This window comes from Primulina eburnea, chromosome 8 (assembly GCF_022965805.1).
Source record: "Primulina eburnea isolate SZY01 chromosome 8, ASM2296580v1, whole genome shotgun sequence".
NCBI lineage: Eukaryota > Viridiplantae > Streptophyta > Magnoliopsida > Lamiales > Gesneriaceae > Primulina > Primulina eburnea.
The window spans coordinates 7,093,924-7,109,022 of NC_133108.1; the positions used below are offsets into that span (position 1 = coordinate 7,093,924).

Consider the following 15,099-nt stretch of genomic DNA (forward strand, 5'->3'; position numbering starts at 1 on the left):
TTTTTTTTCCACATCAAAACAATTAAAATTTTTATCTCTTACACGATTTTATTACTTCACGACACTTAAATATTTTATCTTTTACAAAATTGTGTCAATTTACAACACAGATTTATTAAATTCTTAATTTTTTTTATTATACCGAAAATATTAGCGACAGACTTATACACCGTCGCTAAATAGCGACGGTTATTCCACGTGAATTCTGTTCCTACATTTAGTGACGGTTTATATAGGTTTCCGTCGTCACTATAATTTGCGACGGTTTTTTATCTGTCGCAAATATCATTGGCGACGGGTTTAAAAACCGTCGCAAAATTCACGGTTTTTGTTTTGCGACGGTTTTCATTTTGCGACGGATTTGAAAACCGTCGCAAATTGTAGGACAACAGTTTTTAAGTCTTTGAGCAAACATTTAACAACACTGGCTTCAACAACAGTTTTAAAATGACTACGACAACGGATAAAATCCGTTGTCGTATAGCATTTTTCTTGTAGTGTTGGCGGTATCTGAAGGATTTAAGATGTCTGAAGCACAAAGTTCAGAACCCAGAGAATGTTATTCTGTGAAATTACAAAGATCATTATATGGGTTAAAGCAATCCGATCGAATGTGGGATGATCGACTAAGTGATCACTTGATGAAAAAGGGATATGTAAATAATTCAATATGCCCTTGTGTTTTCATTAAGAAAACAACATCCGACTGCGTAATTATTGTTGTACATGTTGATGATTTAAACATTATTGGAACAAATAAGGAAATTCAAGAAGTTGTCTCAAACTTGAAGGAAGAATTTGAAATGAAAGATCTTGGAAAAACAAAGTATTGTCTGGGTTTACAAATTGAACAAAAATAATGTGGAATATTTGTTCGCCAGACAAATTATACAGAAACGATACTTAAACGTTTTAATATGGATAAATCAAATCCTTTAAGTACTCCAATGGTTGTTAGATCATTAAATATAAAAAATGATTCATTCCACCCATGTGAAGATGATGAAGATATTCTTGGTCCAGAAGTATCATATCTAAGTGTTATTGATGCCCTTATGTATCTTACAAGTTGTACAAGGCCTGATATATCTTTTGCCGTAAATTTATTGGAAAGATTTAGCACATATCTAATAAAGAGACACTGGAACGGAATTAAACATATATTCCGTTATCTACGAGGAACGACAGACTTGGGACTTTTATATTCAAAAGATGCTAATCCAAGTATAATTGGTTATGCCAATGCTGGATACTTATCTGATTCACACAAAGCACGTTCCCAAACTGGATATGTATTTACTCGTGGAGGCACTGCAATTTCTTGGCGTTCACAGAAACAAACGCTCGTAACGACTTGATCAAATCATGCTGAGATTATTGCACTATATGAAGCAAGCCGTGAATGTGTCTGGTTAAAATCAATGACCCAACATATCCATATCATGCGGATTATCATTCGACGGGAAGCCTGTGATACTATATGAAGATAATGCTGCATGTGTTGCTCAAATGAAAAAAAAAAGGATACATAAAAAGTGACAGAACTTAACATATTCCTCCTAAGTTCTTCGCATTCACCAAGGAGCTTGAGAAGAATAAATATATTGATGTTCGTCACATTCAATCAAATGAAAACTCATCAGATCTCTTCACAAACACACTTCCTACAGCAATATTCAGAAAGCACATATATAATATTGGGATGCGCAATCTACGAAATTTGTAAAGAATTGCTCATGTCAACATGATGGGGAGTTTACGTGACTGCCCTCTTTTTCCCTTATTATGGTTTTTATCCCAATGGGTTTTTCCTAGTAAAGTTTTTAACGAGACAGTATAAAAACACGTAATAAAGACAATCATTATGAACATCATCACTAAGGGGAAGTGTTGAAAAATAATATTTAAAATGTATGTATTGAATATTTGAATATTGAAAATAAGAGTTGTAAATATTGAAAATTTAGTGTGTGATGATGTAAGTAATGATAAATTTATTTTTTGATTATTTATAAAAAAAATTCTATAAATAGCTTTATCATTTGTGAAGAAATTCACAATTGAGTAAAAAAAAATTATAAAATGTATAATTAATAAATTTTGAGAGTATGATATTTTTATTTTTATCATATTTTTTTATACTTTTTCACAATAAATATATCATTAATTCCCATTACCTGGCTTTTGCATTATCCAATTAATTTATTGAAGAAATATCGGGTTTCCGCGTGGGTTTGTTGACTTGTGATTTCCACAACTTTCTGAATAATCTGGAATGCTACCTGTCCACAAAATTCTAAATGTTTATGCATCGGATCTGTTTTTCTAACTTTAAAATTACCCTTATATCCTCGCTGTCAGAAAAAATACTTAGCTTGCATTCATTGATCATAATTTATTTTATATTCAAAGTTTGATATATTTTTTTTTATCATATTTAAAATTAAAATATTATATATTAATATTATATTTATAATATTTTGTGTCTATTAAAAAAAATATATAAGATGACTTTTCTTTTGAAGCTACATATATTTTTTTTTTGTGTGTGAATCAAAAAAGGAGAGAGCAAAATAATTTTTATTCTTAAACCCAAGAATTAGTATTAGGGAAATGAAAGAATTTATTCCAACGCCATATAGAGACCAACATATCATTCAAAGCTTAATGGCGCCTCGTCGAATCCACCGCATCTTCATCTAACCTTCTCCTTAGTCTCGCTCGCCGGCTTCTTCACATGTTCTTCGACGAAGTCATCCACGTCAACTCCACCCGATTTCCCCGCCACAGTCTCCTTGATCTTTTGAGTTTGATCTTTGGCCACTCCCCAAGCTCCCTGCGCAGTTTGCTTCGCCTTCTCTCCTAAACTCTGCGCTGTATCCATAATCGACTCCGCCGCACCTTTAGACTTCTCGCCCGCGGTCCCGGCAGTATCCTTTGTCGTTTCCTTCGCTTCGTGAGCGTAATCTTTGGTTTTGTCGGCTGCACTGCCTGCGGCGTCCATAGTCTTTTCACGCATCTCATGGGCCTTGTCACCAATGGAGCCTAGTTCTTCCTTGCCCTTTTCTTTCATGTCCTCGGTTTTCTCTTTGGCCTTCTCTTTCATGTCCTCCGCAGTTCCCGCCGCTCTGTCTTTAGATTCCATAGTCTTGTTCGCCATAATCTCAGCGTGCTCCTTCACGTTTTCCTTCATTTCGCCTGTTTTTTCCTTTGTTTTGTCCACCGTTTCGTTCGTGGCATCCCTAGCGGCTTTGTGAGAATCAGCCCCATTTCCTGGTTCTTGCACAGCCTCGTCAGCATTGTACGGACTGTACTCTCTCCTGCCGCCATCGTTGGTAGCATGTCGTGCCTGAAATAACCAATTATTAATGAGTTTAATCAGGAAAAAAAAATATCATTTGAAATCAAGTAATACTGCATCAAGTTTACCCGTGAATTAGAAGTGAAGCAAACTGTAGAGGCTTTAGAACGAAGAGGGAACGAAGGATTGTTGTGAGACAGAGCCTTGGAAAGGTTCAGGAGCGTATTCTTGGCTGTAAACATGGCTGCCAGAGCGTTTCGTGTTGTGATATATCGATTAATCAAAGATGAAATGAAATAGAGTTCTGTAAATCAGAGAAGATTGTTCCCCATTTTATTTTGGCGACATTAATTAAATTAAAAGGAAGGAGAGAAAGGTGGCGGTGCGGAAATCGTACACCTGTTGTAGCAGCACGCCACCTGTAATCTGATGCTGGGGAAAGTAAGCTTCCGATGAAAATGGGACGCTCTCTCGAAAGTATATTTAATATTTATTTATTTATTTATTGGATTTCGTTATTAAATATTAATTTTTAAATACATGATTGAGTAATATGCTAATATCATATTTGTTAAGAAAGTATATCTATTCTCATGGGAGGATTAAATGAAGTTAGAATGAAATTTCTTTGATATAATTTTGGAAGGAGAGAATCTTCATTATAATGAAAATAATTATTCCTATGTTCAAATGGGAAAATAGACATTTCTGTCATATTGATTAGGTTTACTCATTTCTATTCTTCCAATTTTTATATTTTATTTTACTTAAAATATCCTGTTATTTTTAAAATTTTAAAGATCTAATTGAAAACTTATAATTGTTTTTAAAATTATTTAAATAATATATTATTTATAATTTCATTTTTTCCTAGTAAATATGTTATTTAATAATATGTGTTTTTTGCAAAAACTTGTTTGAAACGGTCTCACGAATCGTATTTTGCGAGATAGATCTTTTATTTTGGTCATCTATAAAAAAATATTAATTTTTATTATAAATATTAGTAAGATAGAACCGTCTCACAGATAAAAATTCGTGATACCGCCTCACAAAAGATATACTCTATATTTTTGGATCTAGTTGTAAAACTTAAAAATATGAACTAAAATGTGTGTTGTATATATATAAATTTTATTTTATCCAATAATTTCATGCCCTATATAAATTTTGTTGGTTTGAGGAATATCCAATTAATATGGTATCCCAAGAATCCAATCCGATCCAGGTCGGGCGATTCAAGTCACTTAGAGCCAAGCCCGTTGATAAGTTAGGATCCGACCCATTTTTCCCGCAAGTCACATAGCTTCAAGGACCGAGCCCGTCATACCGCTCCTTCATAGGAGACCATGCTAAGACCGGCGTAATGGCTAGAGAATTAAGCAGTCCATGCTCGGAATAAGGCACATATAGCTGTAACAAGTACTGTTCGGTGTCTAATTCCCTTTGGCCATACCCGAGTGGATTAGAGGTAGATCTGACTATACTCGAAAATAAACCCCCAAGATTTATAGAATCACGAAAATACGCGTACTAATATCCTATAATCAGCAGGAAATAATCTAAAATCTCGAGATATATATCACAAGAGCTGAAAAAAGGATAATTTCTTATAGCTTGGACATCAGCCTAGGCGCCCCAACATGAAAATATTCTCGCTCAAGCACGATAATAATCCTCATCTCTATAAATATATATCCACTCCACAACTTGACTCATTTACATATTGCTATCACTCAGCATTAATTTTCTTGCATTCTTAAGTTTCGTATGCATAGTAACCCAAGTTCTATTTTGAATAAAAATATTAGTTAATCATGATTAAGATGTCATTACTTGATCAGCAAATAAAAAAATTTATTCAACTTCAAGTTCGAATGAGACGCCGAGTTCGTATGCTTAAGTGTTGTATTTTACTTACCATATTATTTATGATGATTTCATATTTCTATTACCCTGGTTATCTTTAATTAAGTTTGTTATTACACGCTAGAAAATGTTTAATGTAGGTGTGTCGGGTAAAGGTGCTACAATCCGAGCACTGACTTAAAACTCCGATGGGCTATGTTGGAAACATCTCTTATGTCCTAACTATTGTTCGTTTGTACAGACCCGTCTCGGACCCGTATCGCGAAGTTAAGAAAATTTTTGGCCAACGGAACCGAACTCGAGATAATTTTTTGTTACATATTAATTGATTGCTTTTAAGATTTATCTTACTCTAGTCGGATGAGTTTATTCTATACATGGAATAACATTCTTTCTATATTTAATAAAAATATGTTCAATTAATCGTCGGGTGAGTCCAGTATATTTTCTTAAAAATTCAAATGACCAATTGAATATCTTAAAAAATAAGACAAATGCTATTTCAAATATGACAGAACTCTAATCAAACGCCTGAATATGCTTAGACGAGAGACATCCAACTATAAAAATCAATTATTCAGGTGAACAATTTCATGCAAAGCAATACCTAAGTGGGTCAAGGCCCATTTTTATCTAAATGTAATCTTTACTGTACAATGGGCTGCAACCAACGGGCTTTTATCATCGAAATTGAACTGTTTTTTAAGGCCCAGATTTTATCATTATTATTTTGTATTTCTTATTTCAATTTAATTTTTTTAAAAATGGTTTCGCGGTATTTTTGTGAATTTATTTATTTAACATTTTATTTGAACGATTTAGTGTATTATCAACTATTATTACTATTATCAAGTAAGAGGAGCATAAGAACTTTTTTTCTATTTTTAATTTTTACGTGATTTTATATGATTATCTTTTTTTTATTATTATTTATCACTATTAAAATCATTTTAAAATACGAGCGGAAGTTAACTTCCATTTATCCCACAAAATAAAGAGTAGGTTTCTTGTGAGACGGTCTCACGAATCTTTATCTGTGAGACGGGTCAATCCTACCGATATTCACAATAAAAAGTAATACTCTTAGCATAAAAAGTAAAACTTTTCATGGATGACTCAAATAAGAAATCTGTCTCACACAATATGACTCGTGAGACCGTCTCACACAAGTTTTTGCCCAAAAATAAAAGTTCTACCGAAGAAAAATCACCTAAAACTGTCCATATTTGCTTTAAAAATTCTAACATTCCCTCCATTATGGCACCAAGTTATTGCATGTATATAATTTTTATTTTACATCTTCAATGTAACTAATCTTTTTATTTAAGTTTTTTTACAACTATCTAAAAATAAACTATCATTATACTATATTCAAATTCAATAAACTAAATTTAAAAATTCTAAACACATCTTAGACACTACAAAAAAAAAAATTAATTAGAAAATAAACAAACAAAAAAAATACTTTAATTCAAATTGCAACACTTTGCTTTCCCGACTCAAAATTGAACCATTTCTTACAATAAAATTTTATTTATCATCAATGAAATACTTTCTTAATTTCATCATCACGTGCACCACTTCTCTTCCTCATTAATTAGGTTTCCTTTCCACTTTATTTCTTCCAGTCAAAAAGAAATTTGAGTGGTGTTCGTGAAAAAGCATGCAAATAAATAAGAGTATGTCTTATGTGAGACCGTCTCACGGATATTAATCTGTGATACGAGTCAACCCTACCCTTTCACAATAAAAAGTAATACTCTTAATATAAAAAGTAATAATTTTTCATGGATAACCTAAATAAGAGATCCATCTCACAAATACGACCCGTGAGATCGTTAAATAAAGACCAAACACTTTCTAAATACAATTGAACCTGTTAATTGTCTCACATCGGTTGGATAAATAACTTGGAAGTTGCATATATGGGCTTGGACAATCCTCCCCACTTGAGTTAGCTTTTGGGGTTGAATTAGGTCCAAGTTCCAATCTTTACATGGTATCAGAGCTCAGGTTCTACCATTATGTGTTGGACTGCCTATAATTAAGTCACATGTTCTGCCTATAACTGGGTTATTTGTAAACTCCACGCTCCAGATGTTCATTCTTGGGCGTGAGAGGGGTGTTTTAATTGTCCCACATCTGTTGGATAAATAATTTGGGAGTTGTATATATGATTTTGGAAAATCCTCCCTTTGAGCTAGCTTTTGGGGTTGAGTTAGGTACAAGTTACAATATTTACAATTTTGAACGAAAATTGACCATTTAAGCACCGATATTCAAGAAAGGTTTAAATATCAATCTAAGTTATTTCTTTGGCGATAATTAAACTTCAACTTTTGATCTTCGTTTGGATTTATAATGGCAATTCGTAGGACAAGTAAATTTAGGTTGCAATTTTTGTAATCACGGCTCCCACTCTATTAAAATGCAAGTAGCCGTTGTCTAATAACAATGCCAACAAAGTATCCTAGGAGACATTTCAACAGTTTACTTCATTTAATGTCATTCACTAACTTGTTAAAATTCACTGCAATTTTTTATTTATTGAAATCCTTCATAATTAATATGTATCATTACAAAAAGATATTTTGAATTCATCAATGGAAATGCAACTTAAGTAAGATCAATTACATTCCCTAACGTTATTAAATCTCGAAATTGCTAAAACCCTTCATTATAAAAATGATTTATCAAATCTTGATATTTTCAAATCTCGAACACACACATCCTTCTTCTTACGTGTTTTCCTAGGTTCGTCTTCTTAAAGATTTGACAAAGGTGATGTAAAACAAGATCATAAATATATTCACGTTCATGTCAAAGCAAGATGAAGAGTATAATGTAGTGTCCGACTCAGTCCATCAACTGGCATAATCTATCGGATAACACACAAACATCAAAGTCAAGATTCCTTGCTCCCTTTCTTCCACTCACAGCCAACCCCATTGGCCAATCCCTCTTTCCACTCTGTTTCCTCATGTCGATCAAATTATTATAATATTATTAAGAATAATAATAATTCATAATACTATCTTAAAACAAAATTATATATTTTTATAGAAACGTGATATACAAATTAGAACCAAAGGAATTTGAGAAAAACAAGGACGAAGTAGAAGCAAAGAAGATGATATTTTTTTTCCTTCCAAATTTCATGTTACAAAAACATTGGTGAAATGTCACACGAGTTGACTCAGTCATCCATCCAAAATCATAAATTAAAAATTGAAAAATGAAAATGAAACTCACTCAAGAATCAACTCCGTTAGGATGTGAGGTTACGGGAAACAATGGTAGAAGTCGGGGCTCCGAGTCCCTCGGAGTATTCACCGGCGAAGGGTGCATATAAAATCCCTTTTCCTTGATGGCTTTATCCTCTGCTTCCATATTTAAGCTACTATCACAACTGTTGGTACCAGTTCCCCTGTTAAACGGGTCGGGTATCAGAGGGGTGATCGGGCTGAGGACCAGAGACGGGAAATCGAGGATACTGGGTGAGAGGATTTCAGGAGTTCCGTTCCGAGGAGAACCCGAGTATCCGGATAAGAATCCGGGTCTACCATTGACCAGACCCGGGCCCAACGGGCTGATCTTCAGGTTCTTGAGGCTGTTTCTGCGCTCGAAGAGCTTATCTTTCCTTGTCCCTGTTTTGATTGGTGGGATCGAGCTTCTCACGGGGTCCGGTCTGGAAGCCATTCGGGTCGTCTCGGCCGACCCAGTCAGCATTTGAACCACTTGTTTGAAGGAGGAGGTGTCGGCTTGGACGAAGGTGGTCGGGTACGGATTGTTGGGTTCGGATCTGGTGTGGAATCCATTTCTGGTAGGGCTGTTGGATCCATGAGAATTAATTAGAGATGGGTTTTGGGTTTCTTGGATTTTCATCGAAATTTCCATCGATGGGTCTGCCTGGAGCAAAAAGGTGGGGTTTGCTTTTGGAGAAGATGAAGTGAAGAGTATTTAGGGAGTTCACGAATATCTCTTTGGTTTAGAGAGAAAGTGTCGAAGCGATCTCTGGCGCGTGATATACAAGTTACCAGGACAAGATGGTTTGAAAGTCGGAGGTTTGATGAACACGTGCGTTGACGGAGACTGGGGCTGGAGAAAAGTCCAACTGGAGCCAGAGAATTGGCTGTGATTGGAATTTCAGACCAGGAGATGGTGGGGTCGAGAGAGGGAAGAAAGAAATTGTCAAAACAACTTTGAATATTTGCCATTGACTTGGAAAATTGCCAATTTAATTAGACTTAGCTAAGTGTAACTATCGGCAAGGAAAAAACCCTTCCTTTTATGTCAAGTTTAAACATTTAAGCGAAAATTTGTGTGAGATAGTATCACGGATTATATTTAATAAGATATATATCTTATTTGGGTCATCCATGAAAAAAAATTACTTTTTATGCTAAGAATATTACTTTTTATTGTGAATATCGATAGATTTGACCCGTATCACAGATAAAGATTCATGAGACCGTCTCACAAAAGACCTACTCAAATGTTTAACTCATGCCATAATATAAAAACATTAAACGAGTATATAAAATAAAAAAAATAAGTCAAGTTTCTATGCTCGAGTCGAGTTTTACGTCGCTCATTTTACATATATTATTGCTAATATTTATTAAAATCTAAGATGAAGATTATGATCTTGGTCATTTAAGCAAATAAACTTTCTATTTTTGAAAAAATGAGGCAAAAAAAAGAAGATACAATTCCGTTGATAAATGGGTTTCAAGTTACAGTTTAATAATGGTTGAATCAACCCTAGTCCACTTCTGCTAGTACAAACAAAACATGTAAATGGGAAAACATATCTTAAAAATAGAGTAGCCAAATATGTGTCGTTGGTTGTGTTATTTTTCCAAGCCCGAAAGTGATCGGAGGAGTCTGGACAAATGGGACCACATTATATATATTCTAGAGTTTGAAAATAACATGGGAAAATTTGAAAATTTTAAAGCCAGAGTATTTGGTAAATAAGTGATTCTATTTAATAACATATAAAAAAAATACACAAAAAATAATGTGACAACGTCTCATATGTCAATTTTTTGAGACATATATCTATCCTGACTCGAGTCATGGGAAAAAAAATTACATTTTATGTTAAAATTTTTACTTTCAGTTTAAATATTGATCGGAAAAAATACTCCTAATTAAATAAGGCACATCTCTCTCTTAATAAATTTTGGGGTTATGAGTGTCCAAATATTTTTTCATTTATTTATTAAAATACCATAATTAGTTTTAAAGAAACAAAAAGTCGCCATGGGAAGTAGCTAGCTTTGAGATTTTGATTACATTAAGCAGATTATAACACAAAATCTGAGGTTAAGAAACATATCAACTGATTTTGTAAATAATTATTTTTTAGAAATCATAAACTCTTTTATAAAATTTATTTAAAATGAACTTTAATCCAACAGGAGAAGCCAATTAGGGTCCGTTTGGTTGAAGGATAGGATAAACTAATGATTAGTACGTAAATGATAAAGAAAATGATTGTGGTAAGATTGTAATATATGGTGTAAAATAATATTAAGTTTGGTACGATTTTTAAGTGAAGGATAATTTTGAATTTTTTGATGAAGATACGAAATTGCCCTTCCCCTTTGCCCCCGGAATATTAGCGACGGCTTCTTAAAACCCGTCGCTAATAGCGACGGTTTTTGAGAAACCGTCGCCGATCTTGTGAAACCGTCTCTAATTTGACATTTAGCGACGGTTTATTAGTGCACGAAACCGTCGCCGATCTTGAGAAACCGTCGCCGCTTAGAAACCGTCGCCGATCTTTTTTCAGAAACCGTCGCCGATCTATTTTCAGAACCGTCGCTAATTTCAGTCCACTCGGATAAAACTAACCCAGCCTGAAAGCATGGATACATTTGCCAAGTCCAACAGTAAAAATTGTCCAACAATTAGTCAATCTCAAATTTATTAATTGAACCAAACAAAAGACTATCTAACAATCCACTCATAATCCCACCTACCAAACTGGGCCTTATAGAATTGAATCCAGACTGAACCTAGGATACACTCTGGTTTGACCATCAAGTTAATAGTGCAGACATTAAGTTAATCGATTCATCACTGATTAAACATTAGCCTATATATGTTATACTAGAAAAAACCGATGTGACATGTTATGTACAAAAAAAATAATCCATGGGACCTGAAATTGAGACCTAAATCTTGTATTTGCATCTTAGGTCTTTAAAGCATATCAATATTATCACAAAAACTACCATGAGACGGTCTCACTGGACAATTTCGTGTGATGATTCTTTTATTTAAGGCATCTATTAAGAAAATTAATTTTTATGTCAAAAATATTATTTTTTATTGTAAACATAGTTAGAGTTGGCTCGTCTTACGAAAAAAGATCAGTAGAATTATTCCAATATTATATATGATCATTGGGTCGCAACCCGCTCCAAGTTGCAAAAATATTATGGAGTAATTAAACTCTCAAGCCAAATTAATTCCTACAAAAGGGGCCTTCCCAAGTCTATGGCGGCTGATTTCATCTTACATATAGAGGTACTACCCATGATAGAATCAAAAGCCTAAATTTAGCCACACATACATGGAGTCCACTAATTTTTTTAAAATCACATATGTGTGTGAATCTTGTCCATCCAAACCATGTGGGGACAAACATCAAAGCAACTGTCAAGGGCCTGGATCAACAATCCTCAAAATTCGGCCATACCAAAATATCCATTGAAGTTCATAATGACCTCATTAAATAGCAGGACATGCATGTCCTCAACAGTATCTGATGCGTCTAATAGGCAGACAACATTGGATCGTAGGTAGAACTAAAATTGCAGTTGGCGTAATTTCAATAGGAGGCGAACAACTCAATCCATCGTGAGTAGGTAAACATGGTTATGACTTGCGAGATGTTAACATAAAAGTAGTACTTTTACTCTATATCTAATGGTCCTGTTTATAAACTCCATATGTCCAAATCAATTTTGGACTCATGGATTTTGCATTAAGATACTACGTACTCAATCGACGAACAGGACACTCGTGGTTGCGATGGCCGTCAGACAAGGCGATGGAGCTTGGTTTAAGCCAGGGTGATGGGTTGGACTAACCGATCGATATGGATCTGATCATGTTTACTGAAGATAACTCGGAATGGAATCTTCTATAAATATACAAACATCTTGTATTTTCACATTATTTTTTGAGCAAAGTTTGATCCAGAAGTAGTTGAAACAAGACGAAACTCCAAGACACCTCGACAGATAGATCTTAATGGGTGATACCATAAATTCTTGGCAAGCACATAAATCATACGCATGCCATTGCTCCCGAAACGAGTCGTTTACAAATGACTCATGTGCGATATCATAAATTCTTAAGATTTATATGTATTTACTTCGCTCCCAGAATGAATACGTGGTTATTGATTGATAATTCAATCAATGATCCATGGAATGAAATTTCTAACTGATTATGCTTGAATTATGATAAAATATAAATTGTATGTATATCTATATATTAATAAAAATTAGTTAAAACATATTTCATCCATCTGGGAAAAATTATTTTTATTTTTACTTATTTTTTTTGTTTGCGCTAGCTGTTGTAAATAAATTTTTTATATATTAAATAGAATGCAGCGAACATAAAGTGGAGTGCAAATAACATTAATCGGATAGAAAATCAACTGCGAACTAGTTTGATTGATCCTTTAACTGACCAAGAAGAAAGAGCAAGTGATCACATGATCAAATTCGATACAACACGTTAGGAGGACCCAAGAGCTTAAGCCGAATGGTCAGCGGCTCGCTATGCATTTCTTCCCAAAGACTTGATTGCATTCTAAAAACTATTACATGATCAAATATCCGAAATGATTTTTCAATATTCCTACATGCGCCTTCTAGGTTCATGACCAATCGTGTTCTAAGATGCATGGTTTGGTGCATTGTTGAGGATCAACATGAGCCACAAACTTCCTTAGCCTCTCAGCTATCCTTGTAGCTCCATATTCCGGCGTAGATCCTTCAATCTGTGAACAAATTAAATTAGAAGGGACCAAACAAGTACATTAATATTAACCGAAACTGATCCAAGAAACACAATCAATGTGGAAATGGTAAGTGGTGGACAGATAGGTGCTAGCAACTATGGGTGGATTAAGTAGAGGATCTCGATCGTTTAGTCCATCTAAATGAATTACCTGCCCTGTTCTTACGATAAGAGAGTAGAGGAACCAAGAATTCTTATTGGGATATGAAATCAGAAACTTAAAAACAATAATAAGATTAAGGAACAAAAGGGTTATTCTATTTTTATGTAAAAAAATAAAAGATTTAAAGATCAGGACCACTCCCACTCTCCAACTTCGCCATTGGATTTAGACAGGAGCATCACTCTCGAGTCTCGACCCTTAGTTTTCCTAGAATGATAATATTTTTCCTCTCTAGATAAAAAGTATATGTGTGCATTGAAAAGGAAAAAATCGCTAAATATATAAGCTATATCTCCACTTTGGAGTTCCTGGAAGCTCTGATCTAAGAAAGATCAAGACGATGTTAGTCCACGTGTACCTGGCAATGTATTGTATGGAATATCGCATTTTCTTGTACCGAGAAACTTGCGTTGGCAATCTCGGCATTTTCCTCTTGTAGCATTCTGATAGTTTCCCGAAACAGAAACTGACAGTTGAATCCAGTCATCAGAATCACCTCAAGAACAGAACCCATTAAGTTAACGTCGATTTCTAGTGGTTTAAAGCCTCCGTTGCTGGATCCCATTAACAATTTTTTCTTCTGCTTAATTTTCTCCAAGTTCAATTCCAGCTTCTTGATGTAATTGGTAGCTACTTCCAGTTGATCCAGCAGCGAAACCGCTCCCTGTGAAATTTCATGATATGAACAAACGAGGTCGCATGATGCAAATTAAAGCATTAATTCAATCAGATGGAGAAAAGATAAATGAATTAATTATGAACTGTCTGGGATTGCGGTGGCACGATGGAGCTGAGCTTGGAGTACAGGGATTTCATCTGATATCTCCGGTTTTTCTCCACAGTTTTCCTGTCAGGTTTAGACGAACTAGGGTTTTGATCCATGATCAATAAATATATATCTATGCATTGGCTAGGGTTTTGATCCCACCCTAATAATGTTTATATATATATTTTCAAATCGGGAGTCTGCAGATAAAAGTGAACACAAAAGCATTACTGTGTACTATTATGATATTATTGGTTTTAAAGTAAAGCGGTATTCTTGAAGCTTTCAAGAAAGTGAATATGATGTAGGAAAGGCAATGTGTATTATTACATGAGAAAATAAAGTATTTTTGTGAGAGGAATTGTGAAGGGGTCCGCCGTTGTTTTATCAGCGGGCGGGGACCATTTAACCACGATTATCTGATTTCACAAAGGAAAAGGAAATTCTGAAATAACTGTACCATATTTTATATTTTCTTGCCATTGACGGTATCCCGATGTAGGGAAGAGAGAGCTCTGCTGCAGTCTGCACTGCACATTCTGGGCTCATGCATATCAACGGTTTTCACCCGGTGGGGGTAGAATTTCCCCTTGATGTATTGGATTATGGTTGAAAGTGAAATAAACTTACTTTTTTCTATTTTCTTCGTCGACTAAATTTTCAAAGTTTGATTTAGCTATTTAATTTTGATTGTTTTGGTCTTATTTCATCAAATGCTGACGTAGTACCAGAGAATACTGAGGTGTCATCTAAAAATGGTGACAAGTCATCTAAAATTGTTGATATGTCTGATGTCACGTCAATAATTTAACTAAAATTACAAAAAAATAAATAAACTTAATTGTAATGTCAAAGTCATCAATCATGATCTACTTACTAGTCATGCAAATTAATGCACAATTTATTATTATTGTTATTATTTATTTTTTACACGATACATTTTGATATACA

The 15,099-nt window shown here is 34.2% G+C and overlaps 3 protein-coding genes across 3 annotated transcripts; all 3 read right to left on the minus strand.

Moving 5' to 3' along the window:
* Positions 1-2,564: 2,564 nt before the first annotated feature.
* On the minus strand, positions 2,565-3,630 carry LOC140838773 (uncharacterized). Its single transcript, XM_073205310.1, has 2 exons — positions 3,430-3,630; positions 2,565-3,349 (listed from the first exon to the last, which is right to left on the minus strand). Exons 1-2 carry the CDS (start codon positions 3,541-3,543, stop codon positions 2,696-2,698), a joined length of 768 nt encoding a protein of 255 aa, XP_073061411.1. The 5' UTR covers positions 3,544-3,630; the 3' UTR covers positions 2,565-2,695.
* A 4,576-nt stretch (positions 3,631-8,206) lies between these two features.
* LOC140838774 (VQ motif-containing protein 4-like) lies at positions 8,207-9,243 on the minus strand. The gene has a single exon (XM_073205312.1). The coding sequence runs from the start codon at positions 9,065-9,067 to the stop codon at positions 8,423-8,425; it is 645 nt and encodes a 214-aa protein (XP_073061413.1). The 5' UTR covers positions 9,068-9,243; the 3' UTR covers positions 8,207-8,422.
* Positions 9,244-12,822: 3,579 nt separating this feature from the next.
* LOC140837756 (transcription factor bHLH162-like) lies at positions 12,823-14,719 on the minus strand. Its single transcript, XM_073203865.1, has 3 exons — positions 14,145-14,719; positions 13,741-14,046; positions 12,823-13,199 (listed from the first exon to the last, which is right to left on the minus strand). Exons 1-3 carry the CDS (start codon positions 14,262-14,264, stop codon positions 13,077-13,079), a joined length of 549 nt encoding a protein of 182 aa, XP_073059966.1. The 5' UTR covers positions 14,265-14,719; the 3' UTR covers positions 12,823-13,076.
* Positions 14,720-15,099: the final 380 nt, after the last annotated feature.

What these genes read in the sequence shown, in the direction of transcription:
- LOC140838774 (XM_073205312.1), bottom strand. Translation starts at nt 9,067, where the DNA reads ATGGAAATTTCGATGAAAATCCAAGAAACCCAAAACCCATCTCTAATT.
- LOC140837756 (XM_073203865.1), bottom strand. Translation starts at nt 14,264, where the DNA reads ATGGATCAAAACCCTAGTTCGTCTAAACCTGACAGGAAAACTGTGGAG. An exon ending in TGCCACCGCAATCCCAGACA is followed by an intron (nt 14,047 to 14,144) that starts GTTCATAATTAA and finishes GAAATTTCACAG; the next exon opens with GGAGCGGTTTCGCTGCTGGA. An exon ending in TCCATACAATACATTGCCAG is followed by an intron (nt 13,200 to 13,740) that starts GTACACGTGGAC and finishes ATTTGTTCACAG; the next exon opens with ATTGAAGGATCTACGCCGGA.
- LOC140838773 (XM_073205310.1), bottom strand. Translation starts at nt 3,543, where the DNA reads ATGTTTACAGCCAAGAATACGCTCCTGAACCTTTCCAAGGCTCTGTCT. An exon ending in GCTTCACTTCTAATTCACGG is followed by an intron (nt 3,350 to 3,429) that starts GTAAACTTGATG and finishes TGGTTATTTCAG; the next exon opens with GCACGACATGCTACCAACGA.